Raw genomic sequence first — 15,696 nt, 5'->3', positions numbered from 1 at the left:
AATTGCAACACTTCCGCCCGACAAGCAAAGAGCCCGCAGTCGACATCTGGAGGAGCAACAGGAGTGCTCTCTCCAAAAATTTCCGAGATCAAAATGGCGTACAACAACCGAATGAGCCAGCAGTTCAACAGAAACCAGCAACACCAGGGCAGAGGTCGGAAGAAAGAGGATGACAATGATGCTTTGATGCGCCTGGTGAGTTTCGCACAATGCTTGATATTGTCGCGCGCAGTAACTGACCACAGCATAAATTAGCCCGATAAAGAAATTGCAGGATGTATTAACGATATCGGAATCCCGTTCAACACCGCTGACCTGGTTAAGCCGAATCCACAACAAATCCAGATGGTGATGGAATGGTTTGCGGAGCTCCTGATGAACATCACTCGCGAGACGGTTGAGCCTGCTATGCGCGCAGCGGCGGACGACATTGGTGGTGATTATCCGGATCTTGTCCCGAATGATACGCGAAATCTCATGGGTTTCTTTATTAGCTTACGGAGACTGATGATGGAGGTACGTTCCGAGCTTCTATACCAAGGTTATGGCATTGATTGACTTGTTGCGCTCAAAAGTGCGGTGTCAACGATTTCACATTTTCAGACCTAACAAGACCTACGCATGACCGACTCATCAAGATCTTCTCATATCTCATTAATTTTGTTAGATTTCGCGAGTCGCAAACAGCCGTCATCGATGAACACTTCAACAAATCAGAAAAGACAAAAGCGCGCATTGATACCCTATACGTGGAGAATCAGGAAATGGAGCAACGCCTCGAAGAAATGCGGCGGGGTCTCAAGGCCAACGAAGGGCAAGTGAAGGAAAAAGTCAGGCGGAATGATGAGCTCAAATCACGACTGCTCGAATTGAGACGAAACCAAGAACGGGTCGCGGAGGCTCTGGAACGGGCCAAGGCCGACAAAGGAAGGCGTCAAACCTCGTTGGAAGAGAAGACCGAGAAGGTCGTGCGCAGTCGACAAGAAGTTGAGAAGCTCCGGCCATATGTTCTGGAAAGCCCAGCCACGCTTCAGTCTTCGTTGGGTGAATTGTCGGAGAATTTGATGCGTGATAAGGCTCAAATAGATGCGATGGAAAGAAGAGCGCGTGCTTTACAGACCTCTTCGGACACGTTTACAGTTGTGGGGAACGATGTGCAGGCGTGCGTCAAGTTGCTTGAGGACATCGCCGTGGAGCTGCAGAAAGAGGAGGATGAGGAGTTAAGAGCTTCACGAAACAGGGAAGCTATTTCGGAACGGGGGAACAATGTCAGAGAAGTGGAGCAAACAGAGAAGTTGCTGCAGCGCCAACTTGCACGGTGGAATGAGCGGATCGAAGCATTGCGCAAAAATGCCCAAGAAAAGGCAGAAGCGGCACAAGCGCAAATGGAGGAGCTCCGGAACGTCCAGAAGCAGCTCCGTGAAGAGCGTGCGGAGAAACAACGTGACATGGAGAGGAGAAGAATCCGGATAGAGCAGACAGAGAAAAAGGTAGGCAGGACAGACTTCATCCAATTTGAAGCATGGCTAACGATTTGTGCAGATGGCCGATCTCAAAGAGAACATTGAAAATGAGATTCAAAGTGCTCATGATCAATATCTGAAGCTAGAGTCGCACATCAAGCTGTATGTCACGGAGATGGAGAAATGTCTGTGAAGGCAGAAAGTCCAATGGATCATGATTCAAGGAGTTCAAGGGTTGGTTCTAGGATACCCGGGCGGTTGGTTTAGGGAGTTCTGTGCATGTTTTTCCTGGCTTGACGTTTTCATTCTCCGTTATTGTTGTTGTCTATATATGTTCCTGTCATCATCGAATTCAAACCATCGTTGTGCGACCTTTTTTACAGGCACTCTCGAAGTGTTTTCTTCTGCCACAATCCGAGCAGTTCCGTTCAGCAATGGCACTTTCGTGTTCCATAATGCTTCGCCATGTTCATCGTTGGCGTTTTCCATAACATCTACACATTCACAGAGCACGAGGTCCACCTTCTGCCGAGCAGTGGCCTCCACGGCTGCTGCCAGAGTTCTCGACAGCCCTTGCGCAGAGAATTCAGTAGTAGAAAGATGTAGAGCAAGGGGATTCAGGACCGCCAACAACAGCCGTGGACTTGATTCACCCAAAGTATTGTCTTCTTGCTTGGTACTGGCAATATCCAACGCAGAAATGTAGGCTCGAAGATGCTCAAGAGTTTCACAGAAAGCTAATTTAACGTTCTGTGACCGGGAGAGCAATCCAATTGCTTTTGTAATCAATTCATGGCCTTCAGGCGTTGTCGTTCCGTAGTGTACAGCAGCCGCCAATTGTCCCAAGAAGTGTTCTCGCGTCGAACAGACCACGATGATTTTAGAAGAAACTTTCTCACGATGAAGAATTCGTCCCAGAAAATCTGTCACCAATTCGCAAGACCATATTATCCTCCGTGGCTGGCTCATAGCGAGATCCAAATAGACACCGGAAGTTTCTCCGTACATAGAGCTGACAAGGATCGTTGAGCTTTCTTTCACTTGCTGCCCAAGTTCCTTAATCTCATGATCGTTCAAGACACTCTTGGTAGGCCATAGTTGTCGCACGTGGATTGTATGCGGAGGACGGAGAAGTTAGTCCGTTGATACCGATTGCCTTTTGCGGCTGCTCTCCGCCGCCGCGGAACAACACCTAATAATCTACCAGGTCCCTCAGCAACCAAAACCACTGTCAACCTGCCCGCAAAGGGCCTAGGTCAAAGGAAAATGGAAACAATATCTCGGATTTCGTCTATGCTGGAAACAGGTAAGGTGGTGTATTTGTTGGTTTTGGTATGTTTGGCTAACGACGACTCGGGCAGCGCGAGAGCTCACCCTCGAAGCAGCGCAGTCAGCTACAAGTAACCGGACGTCGAATTTGAATTCCTCTTCTCGCAATAATAATGTCCCTTATATCAAAAAGCTCCTCGACAGTCGCCATGAACAAGAGGTCTTGGACGGTCTGCGGAAGGTCATTTCGGTACGGGTCCCTTCATAATATATCGGACGATGGGGAATCGCTGACATTGGCTTTGTTATTTCGTTTAGTTTATTTATGAAGATCCTGAGCTATCTCTCGAATTCTTCTCCGCGGTCGTGAAAAATGCAGCCAGCACGAGTTTCGAGGTCAAGAAATTGGTCTACGTCTACTTGGTTCACCATGCGGAGGCAGAACCCGACCTGGCGCTCTTGTCCATCAATGCGATCCAGAAGTCTCTTACGGATACGAACCCTCAAGTACGAGCTATGGCGCTACGAACGATGTCCGGAATCAGCGTGCCGGTCATAAACCAGATTGTGTGTCTTGCGATTAAACGAGGGGTCGGTGATATGAGTCCCCATGTGCGAAAGGCGGCTGCGTTAGCTATCCCGAAATGCTATCGCTTGGAACCGAATACCCTGTCGCAGTTGATTGGATACATATCTACGTTACTTGGGGATAGCCAGTATTTCGTTGCTGGTCCTGCTGTAGCTGCTTTTTTGGAAGTCTGCCCGGATAGAATTGACCTGGTTCACAGGCATTATCGAAGCCTGGTGAAGAAGCTGGTTGATATGGATGAATGGAGTCAACTTGCGACTTTGCGTCTTTTGACTTCCTATGCGCGCAAGTGCTTCCCACTCAAGACTCAGAAGATCAAGAGAGCAGTGACTAAAGGGGAGTCCAAGGGATTCTATGATGACGAAGAGGTTGCTGAGGGTCAAGATGACGGTGAAGAATATGAAGTTCCAGTGTTGGATCCTGATCTAGAGATCTTTCTCCGAACCTGCAAGAGCCTTCTACAAAATCGCAACTCGGCTATCATTCTCGGCGTCGTACGTTCTTTTGCCTACCTGGCCCCACCAGAATACCTTGACTCGGCGGTTGGTCCATTGGTTGCGCTCCTTCGAAGCCCCCTAGATATACAACATATCGCTCTTTATAACGTCGTTTCCGTTGCCTTGCGTCACCCGAAGCCGTTCGCCAAGTACGTCTCGCATTACTTGGTGCATTCCACGGATCCGCCCCATATTTGGCGTCTCAAGCTGGAGATCCTAACCATCATCTTTCCCCATTGTGGATTACATTTAAAGAGTGTGATCGTAAGCGAACTGGAGCATTTCTCCCGAAGCACAGACCGGGATCTTGTTCGAGAAAGCGTTCGAGCAATCGGACGCTGTGCGCAGAGCGACACCAGGACTGCGAATCACTGTCTACGCGTCCTGCTCAATCAGATTACGAGTTTTGATGACACTCTGGTCTCCGAGTCGCTGACAGTGATCAGACACTTGATTCAGCATGACCCCGCCTCCCATGAGCGAACTGTGATTCAGCTGGTCAAGTACCTTGGCTCGACGACCTGCCCAGACGCAAGAGCTACAATAGTCTGGCTCGTCGGAGAATTTGCAGGCGTGGAGCCTGAGCGAAATTTTGCGCCCGATGTCTTAAGGTTACTGGTAACAGGCTTCACTGATGAACCAGAGCTTGTGAAACAGCAACTTGTTTTACTCGGCGCCAAGGTGTACCTCCATCACCTCCTACGCAACCCCCCAAAAGAGCAACCGCCGCCTGTGCAAAAAGTCGAACGGTTTAGTAACGAATGGACCGATGACCAAGAAAAACAAAAAGAACAGGGCGAAGACGAACAGAAACCGCAAGAAGAACCAGAGGAAGACAACATCACAATACTCTGGCGGTACATTCTCCTTCTCGCCAGATACGACACATCCTATGACCTCCGTGACCGCGCACGGCTCTACAAGGCTCTCCTTGCCTCTCCTACTACACTCCCGCTAGCTAATCTGCTCCTTCTCGCCCCGAAACCTATACCGCATGCTCCCAGCCCATCAGAGACGCGCAAAGAACTTCTCATTGGCTCCTCTACACTCGTCCTTGGACCGGATGCCGGCTTCCATGGCCTGAAGGGCTATGAGAAACTTCCCGACTGGGTTACACCAGGCGATGAACCAGATCATAATCTCCGTGACCAAGGCGTTGTGAAGCAAGAGTTCAGTGAAAGAGCTTCCCTGACAGCAGGCGAACGACTCGATCGAGCACTCAAGGAACATGACAGTGTTGCGGCTGCGAAGAGGCAAAATGGCCGTATGCAGGGTCCCACGCCGACGAAGCAGAAGAGTCTGAACGAGTGGCTGGAGGATGAGGAAGAAGAGAGTGAAACCGAGACCGAGGAGGAAACTGATTCGGAAGAGGAGACTGTTTCGGAAGAAGAAGAGGACGATGAAGACGAGGAAGAAGAAACAGATTCCGAGGAAGACGACGAGGAAGCGGAAGAGACCGACTCGGAGGACGACAGGGAGGGTCAACAACTATTAACACAGCGCGATGCTCAGCCCGGGCCTTCGAGAGGGTTATAGACATAGACTTGGAACGAATAATATCACTGGCTCTGAATTATCGCTGTATTGATTCAGCTTATGTTCTTCAAATATCAATCTAGATTATCATCACCGATACATATAACCCAGGTAGCATAACAATCACTGGTCTATGCTCCGGTCCAACGATCCTCGCAGTAACATCATAAGATCCTCACAGCTGTCCCATTGCCCTGCCATGTCAACATATGCCCAGTGACGAGCAAAAGCTAGTATTGCTGGTCACTGGCCCTATCGCAAACAATCGGTGAACAGAAGGGATCATCGGCATTCTGGGGTATAAAAGGAGGATATTTTATTGTAAACTAGTCTCGCTCTTCCATTAACTGTCCTACGAACCCAGGTTTTATATATATATATATATATATAAAGTAGGAGAATAGGCTCACGTTTTGCTCCATGTATCTATTCCAGGCTTCTAGAATATTTCTAGACTTTTCCAACATGGTTGTCTGGCCCTAAAAAGAGCTCCTTGTCGAAGAGAATCGGCCGTATGTGACATACCTCTTCAATATCACCAGAATTATGTCTGTCCAATAAAATGTGCTTAAGGTACTGCCTGACCGATGAATGGTAATTGACAGGTGCTCCTGCAAATACTGCGACAAGATAGGAGCACCCTTTTGAAGAGCTTGCTCATCTTGTGAATAGCGAAACCATAAATAAGGTGAAGCTTGCTAGATTTGACGCTGATCTACCCATGCCTCTAGCCACAATGCCTCGGAATATTGGGCCTATCGGCAAAATAGCAACCCAATGTATCCTTGAGTTTCAGTTCATTATGTCGCATGCTTTGGGGAGTTTGAAATTCTCACGGGTGGACGCTGTCTCGAGTAGAAAGAAGGCGCTGTAGCTAGAGCTCTCTTTACCTCGATGAAGACAATGCTGACCGTATTGAGAATAGTAGAAGGACTGATTGGTAATTCGCGCTAATTAGGAGATACAATCTGCAAGCTGAGACTTTCATTCACAGTCCATGAAGAGCCATGAGGGCAAATGAGAGATAGTATATGGAAATACCGAGAGATTAAAGATTCTGCATAATTTAGCCTCGAGTGGCTGTTGTCATGCTGTCGCGCAGTATAGAAAATGATGCTATATAGATGTTTAAACGACTAATGTACTCCTGTCCCACGGCATCCATCGCCACAATCGCAGCTCTACATGACTCCCTAGTTTCCTCTGTCGCATCAGGATGATCAATAATTACCACAAGCCGACTTTCCCAAAACTCCCATCGCGCAACCGAATACTGTCGAGCCGACTCTCCCCTCCACAGCACCCCAGTCGCCTCAATGTCTTGACACTTGCGCTGCTTACAGGCCTCGAAGAGCTTAGGAGCACACAAGATCAAGTATATTCCGGCAGTGGGTACGCGACAGGCAATAGTTAATTTCCTCAGTTGGAGATGTAGCTTTTCTCGCGATCTTCCGTCGTTACACTCCAGTGCACGATGGATCATGACGATGGCTCGGTACTGGCCTTGTTATATGCCTTTGTTGGTGAAATGAGCGATTAGCCCGTTTGGATTTTTCTCTCAGTGATGGGCTTCGCTAGCGGATTCGGGAGTAGGAATACCTGAAATGTCAGCACCTAATAAGATAGCGTGTGGATAGTAAATGAAACTTACTACTCCATCTCCCACACAGCATTATACTGAAACAAGGCAAGTCCTGCCAAACCCGTGCACCATCAGTAAACTCATTATCATCCTTCATGAAAAGCACCGGAGACTCGTAAATAACCTATATTAACATGACAAACCGCTGCATGGCTCTTCTCGATAGTCCATTTGGTTGGCGATACGAAACATAAATTCCAAGAAGTAGCAAAAAAAAAAAAAAAAAAAAAAAAAAAAAAAAAAAAAAAAAAAAAAAAAGAAAAACAACACCTCGGCTCGGCTTATCAATATCATCATTGTCTGGTTTGTTGTCTAGTAGAAGACTGGTAGAAGACCGGTAATGTGATGGGCTGCTTGCTGGGGTGGTATGGGAAAGCTCGTAGAATCACTGCAGGAGTCCAGTTTCTTGGAGATATATTATTAAAGCAGAAAAGAGTTAAATACACTTTAGCGGGGATGCTGGAGGTGAATATGACCCGCCACTTGGCAATGAAAGTGAAGGCAGGATACAAGACAATAGATAAATATCAATCGCCAAAACCTGATGGACAACTGTTTCCACCGTATTAGTTGCTAAGCAATACAATCCTTCCAATCAGGAAGATACACTGTATAAATACATGCATTGAGCAGCCGTAGAGCCAGCAGTCATCGGCTTTATATACTTGTCCCGCTTGGCTGGACTTGCAATATCAGCGGCAACTGCGTATCCAATAGAGCTGGTGGCACTTCTCCTGACGCTTTAGAGACATCGCAGACTTAGCAAAGCTACACAGTTATCATGGATAGCTAGACCGATGTTTGCTGCAGTGTAGATAATGAAAGCCAGGACATAGACTGGTCGACGGCCATTGATATCGGCGAAATTTCCAACAAAAAGCCGGTGCAATACCCTGGACAATAATGTATGTGGTGACAGTCAGACTAATTAGAGTCGTGATTTTGTCATAGTACTGCGCGAGGATTGGGAGAGCAGGGAAGTAAATTTGACTGGAAATAGGAGAAAAGAAGGCCGCCAGAGCTGCCATAAATATGCTATAGACGTTTTCATGCTTGTTCAGTATGGAATGTGGTAGTGGTTTATTTCTATCGTTCGCTTCCCTGGTCTCTTGTTCTTCGCTTGTCTTTCTTACTCTCCGTGGACATGGTGCTTTTCTTTTTCTTTTTTTTGTCTTGCTCAGCCATTGCAGTCACAATATTCTGTCCATCTCGGATAATAACAGGATCTTGGACAATATAGTTGTGTTCAGAGAATGTGTTGTTTGCTTGAATAGAAGCCGACTTCTCCCTTTTCAAGGCTGTATCTGCTATACCCCTTCGAGACATTTCTCTGTACTGCAAGGAAGGGGGAAGGGGAATTAATGTTTACTAGGACAAAGTGTAGGAAGCACTTACAAAGGTTAGACAATGCTTGTTATACAATATGTAAGTATGAATTCCTATGATCAAAGATGTCTTGCTACACGGCTTCTTTTCTGAAGATAGGCCCGATATAGCTAGTCTCTAGCCACCCCCAATCCTCTTCCTTACCTTTGAGAATAAGGTCCTTTCCGTAACTCACAAGCTGCTCCTCTTGCTCCCTGGTTAAAGGTGCCATAACAACAGGTCCCCAAGCCAAAATGTGAATTCCAGTATACACTGCCACGGAGGAGAGTTGCTTCTTGCTCAATGGCTTATAACCATCTGCAAAGCCTTGAAGCAGAGCTGTACAACTACTGACGCCTTTGAAATACTCATGCGTGTAGAGGTCCCCCAGAAGCTGTCCCAGGTCGAATTCGATGCAGCCAAAGTGGTATACTTCCCAGTCGATAGGGGAAACAAGGATACCTTGCTCGCCAGTAGCAGCCGAGTTCGAGATCAAGATACTATTTATATTGTTAGACATTAAAAATAATGCTTTCGGTGTTTAAGCCACTTACTTCCGAACAGCAAAGTCCCCATGGACGATTGACTTGCTAGCCTCATCAATTTCACCATAGATTGCCTCTTGTACATACTTCCGGAAATCCTCCGCACGTCCATAGAAGAGGTTGGGGAAGCTATCCATTGCTTTGGTCACGCCGCCAGACACAAGAGTATACATTGAGTCCCGGCTTTTTTCATTGTAGCCAACCTCCTGCACCACCCCGGGGCCTGAGCTACGGTCGTGAAAGGTCGTCAACCAGCGCCCCAAGGCACGACCGATGTTTGCCACAAGTAAGCTTGAGAGTTTGTTTGAATCTGGAGAAAGGAGAAATTTACCCAATGCAGTGACATTTGGAAATTCTTCCATCACTTGAGCATTGAGGTGCGGGATAAAGTGGTAAAGGCAAGGTGTCTGAACCAGTATACCATTCTGATGGACAATAGGGCTCAGGCCATTTGCGAGAGCTTGAAGGATTCGTTGTTCTCCTTGCTACAAATGATGGAAAGTCAGACAACATGTAGTTCTAGAAACTTTCTGTTCACATACACATCGATCAGCTTGGAGCTGCACCCCAGGAATAAACCCCAAGAAGTCTTTGGAATGTTTGATAATGACGCTGCTACTGCCATTGGGGAGCGGGTTAGAGAGGAAGCCCCTGAAAGTAAAGTTGACAAATCCGCCAGAGACTTGCTCGATAGAAGAGCATGCGTAGGGAGTAAGCGCAAGCTCTTCCAATATAGGAATTGCAGGCTCAATAGCGCCTTCCTGAGCTGCTGTAATTTGGTGCGCCACGGTTTGGACCTCGGTCATCTCAGTCATATTGTAAGTGTATGTACTAAAATAAAGGGGGAGGGGAGACTAAATAAATAGGTTCTATCAACTGAATCGGACGCTCGGTTTTTATCAATCTCCAGACCGAGATCGTAGGCTCCCAAAGAAAAGAAAAAAGAAAAAGAAATATACCCCCTTGCAGTTGACGCAACTTACGCTATTGTCAGCTACGCCTGCTTATGCCGACCAATCAGTTGCTATATTCCTCTCACAAGTAATGGAATGAGGAAACTCAGCATGTGAACTTGCGTATAGACCAAACTGTTAACGGCAAGAGAGCACACGATCACGGGAATGTGCCATTGCAGTAAGCGAGGAGCGGCAGCAGCATTATTATTATTATCATCATTTGATCAAGTTCATTGTCCATATCAAGCCCTAAAGCTATGACAGACCATTTCCCATGAGCTCAAGGCTTGCAGCTTGCTCGCGGCATCTTGGCCCTGTGAGTTCCTGAGGCAGATCTCCTTCTATCATCTTTTCGATCCTTTTCCTCACCCCAAACCTCTTGTATGTGCAGGGCTTTTGAGCCTCCGAAGAGTGCTCCCCTTGTATTGTCGGGGCAGGGTAGGTGTGGCCTAGGCTGAGTCTCAGCTTACCTCCCTGCTACCCTTCTGCTGTTCTACTTGCCTCCAAAGTTTCCAGTCCCCACTCCTCATCTTTCCGGGCCCTTCCTGCCGCCCCGTTCTAGATGCCCATGGGGTAGATCTAGGCTCCCCTAGGAGCCGCCCTTGTGGATAATCCTCTGAAGCAGTGGGTCTCGTAGCCCATATGTCTACAAACCCTTGTAAAGTTTATTCCGTTGGCGTCACCATTGCCGACATTCAAAGAGAAGATGGTGTACTGCTTCCTTTGACGACCCACATCCTTGACAGGTTGCACCTTCCTGGGTCTGAATCCGGTGTAAATATGCCCCAATGGACGCGTGTCCTGACTTCAGCTGAACATAGCGGCTTGTCAGGTGTTTGGGAGTCACTGCAGCCGAAGGGGTCAAGCCGCCAATTCCTCTGGCCTGTAGGTTCGTCGCTTCTTTTGGGATGGCTGGCGAAGCTCACTGGTGAGACGTCTCTGCTTTTTTTTTGCTGCAATGGCCTTTGTCTGGGCTCTACAGGTGAAGGCCAGAAAGATCTCTCTTGGATTTGCCCTTGGAGGCCGGGGCAGCAGCATGTTATGCAGCATGCAGCATTGGAATCTCGAAACTACCTGAATTCTCTTTATCATGCATATAATTTTAGTATTGTTATGCAATATGTGGGATCAGTGTACAAATATGCTATTCGAGCATATTATAAGTCTCATGTAGTTTGTTAATCTCGGTGCCCAGGACACAAAATCTGAGATTCTTTCGATCCTTACAGAGTACATGACAGTATCCCCAGTGGATTCTCTACAGTTTTATCATATTTGGTGGACTGTAGATACGGCAGTTCATCCATGAATTCAATTAATTCAATTGAAGCAGCATAGCTAGGGACCTATCCTATTTAATCACGGGCCTCGGGGTCATTTCATGTAGAATCTTTTCTAGACCGTCTATCTATTGACGAATATCTATCTTTTTATTTGAGTCATTCTTCAGATATTGACGGTTATGGGAGCGCATACAGACCAACACCCAATCTCACCCTTACCACCGAGTCAATTTCCGAAACACCCATCACCATTGTCCAAGGTCCAGTTTTGAATTTTTTTACATGATGTTCAAAAAGATATTTCTTTACTCTGGCTCTCAATTTGGAAGGCATGGCCAGCATTGAACAGCCTCCTCTGAGAGACATACCTCGTTCAATTAGGGTGTTTCTTCCAAAAGGGGGGAGACCCCCCTGCCTTCTGCGAGAAGAGTAACATCATCTCGGTTCCGTTAGCAGTTGTGTCCCAGATCGTGAACTTCTGGAAGACAAAGGATCACATAAACTGTTTCCATTTTTCGGAAGGACCAGCGAAGAGACCTCCATTGTTAATGTACAAGGGCTCTGCATGGTTCTTCGACTGCCGCTGCCGCTGCATGTTTGCGCAATACTGAAGTGTTGAAAACTTTTCATCCAAAGCTGTGTACCTGGCTGTGTGTACTGGAGCAGCCGTTGATTTTGATGAGCTGGATACCTCGTCCCGTGGATGTTCGATTGCTATCTGATAGAGATCCGATTTAAAGCAACAGGATCTATTTCCCCGCGTTAAATATCCGTACAACTACATCAACTGTAGACGTCCGAGTAATTGACCTGTACCTCTTCCCCCCAACCTTCTATACACAGAACAGCACTGACCAACAAGCAAAGGAACAATACTAGACTTCAACCCATTCCTATCCTGGGAACTCCCAATGAAAGCCCCCAACGTGGTAAAAGCCCCAGACTACTCCTTCCTAATATAAAATGGCAATCGCTATATCCTATTTGACCTAGGCATGCGACACGACTGGAAAATCTCTCGCGGAAATCGTATCTTTGATCAAGAACACGGCCTACGTCAGCATCGGACCAGATATCGCCGACATCCTCGACTCCAATGTTTCCGATTTTAGTACCCGCAGTAAAGATATAGAAGCAATTATCTGGCCTCATCATCACTTCGACCGCACCGGTGACCCATCTGCCTTCCCGGCGTCGACTACTCTAGTCGTCGGACCGGATGTCAAGGACACAGTATGGCCTGGATACCCAGCTAATCAAAACGGCATGGTCCTCGACTCAGATATTCAGGCCGAGATGTCAGAGATATCTCATTCAAAAATGCAGCAGAAACAGCCCAGTTTGGCCCTTTCGATGCCCACGTCTATTTCGATAACGGCTCGTTCTACCTCCTCGATGCGTTGGTCCATTCCATCGGGCATCTCTGCGGACTTTCTAGGGTCACGACTGATCCAAGCACCTTCGTGTTTATAGGCGGTGATTGCTGTCATCATGCGGGTATCTTGCGGCCGCCGCAGCATCTGCCGCTTTTTTTCTCAGAGTTCTCCGAGGATAGTAGTTTCTGTGCCGAGACAAATGTGATGAAGAGCAGCACGAAGACAGACGCCTTCTTCAGGGTATCGCCTACGTTGACTTCGAACCATGAACAAACTCTGGAAGCAATCGAGAGAAACAAGGCACTCGAGGGTTCTGGGAGGGGATTTGTCATTCTTGCCCATGATGCTACCTTACAAGGCCAGATTGATCTGTATTTGAAGATTAATGATTGGAAAATGGGTATGATTCTAGAACGAAGTGGTTGTTTTGTAGTGATTTGGAGGGGCAAAAATAGAATAAAGTTTTGTACGGGACCATAGAAGCTAATCCCGTCCTGTAATGTACCTTACCCAGGGATTTATAGAAAAGACATCATAAATAAAGTGCATGATTCATGTATTCAACAAGTATATATACATTGGTAAAAAAGAAAACATCTGATGATATTGGGTATCCGAACAATCAAACAAAGGAAAAATTACTAACGAAAGCATAAACCATCGCCACACATAACATAACTCATACATCCATAACCAACCCTTTCTGGCTAGTATTCGTCGACTCAACACCACTTTGACTCGTACTCGGCTTCCCCGATTCCTGAATCATTTCCGTCGTAACTTCAATACCCCTAAACGGATCACGGTTCACACTATTAGACTTCACATCAATCGTGTACATGTCGTAGTCGCGGGGTTGCGAGTAGAGCTCTGTTTGAAGACGAGAGCGGTTTGTTGTGTTGAAGCCGGTTCTGTGGCGGCGGTAGCTGTTTGTTGGCATGAGCTTGGGGAATACGCAGCTGATTACGGGACGGAGGAAAGGGAGCGAGGCGCAGATGATGGCGACGTTGCATTCTGCAGCGGTCCAGTAGGCGGCGGCGACATTGCTGTCTTTGCGGGTATTAGCATGCTTCTTGTGTGATATGTTGCAGGATGACTTACAAGATGTATCAGGGTCCTTTGCAACAGTATGTAAACTAGAGAGCCGGAGAGCACTAGTAATCACAACCAATCCACCAATTGCAAAAACACCACATAGCGCAATCTTTTGCATCCGCGGAAGCTGAAGCTGCGAAAGAAGCGGCATCGGCATAACAAGCAAAGCAAAGTCCGTTGCGATGTTCATCGAGGCGTTGAAGAACCACAGCGCTTCGAAATTGAAGCAGTAACCCTCCACCGTCCGGTCCCAGAACTTGGCAACCGGTACGCAGGTCAGGAAGCCGGTGATGAAGGCCCAGGTTGAGTATAATGCGACGATTCCCATGGCGATGTAGCAGGAGATACGGAACGGCCGACTGGGGAAAATGCGGAGGTATTGGAAGAGAATGGAGAATTTGGTGCAGGCCAGACTTGCGTTGTACATGGGGATGGCGGCCCAGAGCATCTGTATCAGTGAGCTTACATTCTAAAGAAGTGGGGTACAGGTTTGTCGTTTTGTCGTACCTTTAACTGGTTCATCAATTCTTCATTGGATAATGTCGAAGAATGTGCACCGAGACCAAAGTGCGTCTCTATCGCATAGTCAGAACATCTGATATCTTCATGGGACTATCAATAGAACTTACCACCAGCAACAAACCCAAGATAGATAATAGCAAACACCTGGGCACCCTTCGTTAACATGTGTCCAGCGTCTTCCGTTCGAACCAGACTCACCAATGAGATTACAATGGTCCAGTCCTCCCGACCCATCATCTTGATTAACGCAACTCGTGCAAAGACGCGCATTGAAACGATCAGGATGGATAGCACGGTCAACACAGCCGTCACCACTAGGGCTCGGTTCCCTCTCGCCACCGACCCATCTTCTCGACGAAACAGGGTGTGATTCTCTAATCCGGCGTCCATCTTGGGGTTGGTGAAAGCGCAAAGAATTTTTTATGTCGGCAATCGCAAGGTATTCAAAGGAGGGCGTATTTTCGAGAGTAGAGAACGGATGCCGTTGCGGGAAAGTCGATCTAGAAAAACAAAGAGCGAAAGAGGAAAAAGCGTCACGCCTCCCAGAGATCCGGTAAGCCTGTGTTTCAGGCTGAACAACACGGTGCCATAAGCGTAGAGTACACAGCTGAGCCACTCATAGAACAGGGCCAAAGAGAAAGAAGAATAAAGGGAAAATTCAAGCCGTGGACCACAGCGATGAAAAGGAGCCAGCCTGCCTTTAACTGGGACTCGATTTCATTGCATTTTTGCGCAATATACTCTTACGTACGCCTCTCATTCATTTCGGTCCCCATCTTGCCAAACTTTACTCGGTGTTTAGCACGAGCACTATGTTGTAGTGCGTCAGGGCCAGTCAATTGCGGCGAATGAGGCGAGGATCGGCTCCGAAGCCCGTGAGTACTTGCAGTAGTGTCGAGAGTACCCTGTGCCCATGTGGCATCACAAATGCCCTGTTCGTGAGATAACGAATTGAGAGCATCTACGGGCTCCACCGTGAAATGTTAAAAAATGTACTAAGTGGGGAGAACACCAATATGGAGGATATTAAAAACCCAATAGCCTGTCAGTCAGCTTGGTTTCAAGAGTCACGAGCTGTCCAAACATATGGATTACCCATGGAACCGGCAGCCACCAGTGTCTTGGAGTCTTTCCTCGTGGGGTTAGCGTGGCCTTGACAGGGGCGTTATTATGTATTGTTGACTGACAGAGACGGCTGAATTATGGAGACCTCGGCCCTTAGTGCCCGGCTTGACTGGGAAGGCGTCGACGAACTCACCGCACAACAGGCTCCGGACATCGCGAGGCACCGAAGTCGCATTGATAGCAATAATGATAGTAGCATTTATTACCCCTTAGGGATCAATATTTTTCAATACTATCGCCTTATTGCGAGCGACCCTCGGCGAATAGTTGCATTCTTTACATCCAATGACGCGATAGGGACGATCATACTTCCAGGGCATTATAACCAGCGCATTGGGGGACCCGGGAATTCGGGATGAGCATATTCGTTTTTTCTCTTCTCTTTTTTTTTTTTTTTTTTTTTTTTTTTTTTTTTTTTTTTTTTTTTTTTTTT

The 15,696-nt window shown here is 47.3% G+C and overlaps 6 protein-coding genes across 6 annotated transcripts; 3 read left to right on the top strand and 3 right to left on the bottom strand.

The window, feature by feature from the left end:
* The first annotated feature begins 18 nt into the window (after window positions 1–18).
* Window positions 19–1,944, top strand: nuf2 (kinetochore-associated Ndc80 complex subunit NUF2). The gene is made up of 4 exons (XM_040782198.1): window positions 19–195; window positions 256–516; window positions 576–1,490; window positions 1,543–1,944. Exons 1-4 carry the CDS (start codon window positions 94–96, stop codon window positions 1,654–1,656), a joined length of 1,392 nt encoding a protein of 463 aa, XP_040637648.1. The 5' UTR covers window positions 19–93; the 3' UTR covers window positions 1,657–1,944.
* On the bottom strand, window positions 1,776–2,432 carry EURHEDRAFT_458734 (uncharacterized protein; the record flags this gene model as incomplete). The annotated part of the gene is made up of 1 exon (XM_040784532.1): window positions 1,776–2,432. The coding sequence occupies one exon, from the start codon at window positions 2,430–2,432 to the stop codon at window positions 1,776–1,778; it is 657 nt and encodes a 218-aa protein (XP_040637647.1).
* A 297-nt stretch (window positions 2,433–2,729) lies between these two features.
* Window positions 2,730–5,354, top strand: EURHEDRAFT_403674 (AP-3 complex subunit beta; the record flags this gene model as incomplete). The annotated part of the gene is made up of 3 exons (XM_040780242.1): window positions 2,730–2,769; window positions 2,825–2,982; window positions 3,051–5,354. The coding sequence occupies 3 exons, from the start codon at window positions 2,730–2,732 to the stop codon at window positions 5,352–5,354; spliced, it is 2,502 nt and encodes an 833-aa protein (XP_040637646.1).
* A 3,101-nt stretch (window positions 5,355–8,455) lies between these two features.
* Window positions 8,456–9,712, bottom strand: EURHEDRAFT_458509 (uncharacterized protein; the record flags this gene model as incomplete). Its single annotated transcript, XM_040784512.1, has 3 exons — window positions 8,456–8,861; window positions 8,916–9,391; window positions 9,449–9,712. The coding sequence occupies 3 exons, from the start codon at window positions 9,710–9,712 to the stop codon at window positions 8,456–8,458; spliced, it is 1,146 nt and encodes a 381-aa protein (XP_040637645.1).
* A 2,344-nt stretch (window positions 9,713–12,056) lies between these two features.
* Window positions 12,057–12,618, top strand: EURHEDRAFT_378594 (uncharacterized protein; the record flags this gene model as incomplete). Its single annotated transcript, XM_040779087.1, has 2 exons — window positions 12,057–12,074; window positions 12,139–12,618. 2 exons carry the CDS (start codon window positions 12,057–12,059, stop codon window positions 12,616–12,618), a joined length of 498 nt encoding a protein of 165 aa, XP_040637644.1.
* A 449-nt stretch (window positions 12,619–13,067) lies between these two features.
* On the bottom strand, window positions 13,068–14,528 carry EURHEDRAFT_502737 (PTH11-like integral membrane protein; the record flags this gene model as incomplete). Its single annotated transcript, XM_040785781.1, has 5 exons — window positions 13,068–13,571; window positions 13,623–14,064; window positions 14,124–14,191; window positions 14,246–14,282; window positions 14,337–14,528. The coding sequence occupies 5 exons, from the start codon at window positions 14,526–14,528 to the stop codon at window positions 13,201–13,203; spliced, it is 1,110 nt and encodes a 369-aa protein (XP_040637643.1). The 3' UTR covers window positions 13,068–13,200.
* Window positions 14,529–15,696: the final 1,168 nt, after the last annotated feature.

The sequence above is a fragment of the Aspergillus ruber genome (genome assembly GCF_000600275.1).
Source record: "Aspergillus ruber CBS 135680 unplaced genomic scaffold scaffold00018, whole genome shotgun sequence".
Classification (NCBI taxonomy): Eukaryota; Fungi; Ascomycota; class Eurotiomycetes; order Eurotiales; family Aspergillaceae; genus Aspergillus; species Aspergillus ruber.
Note: the sequence above shows the minus strand (reverse complement) of the source record. Positions and strands in the feature narration are given on the sequence as shown.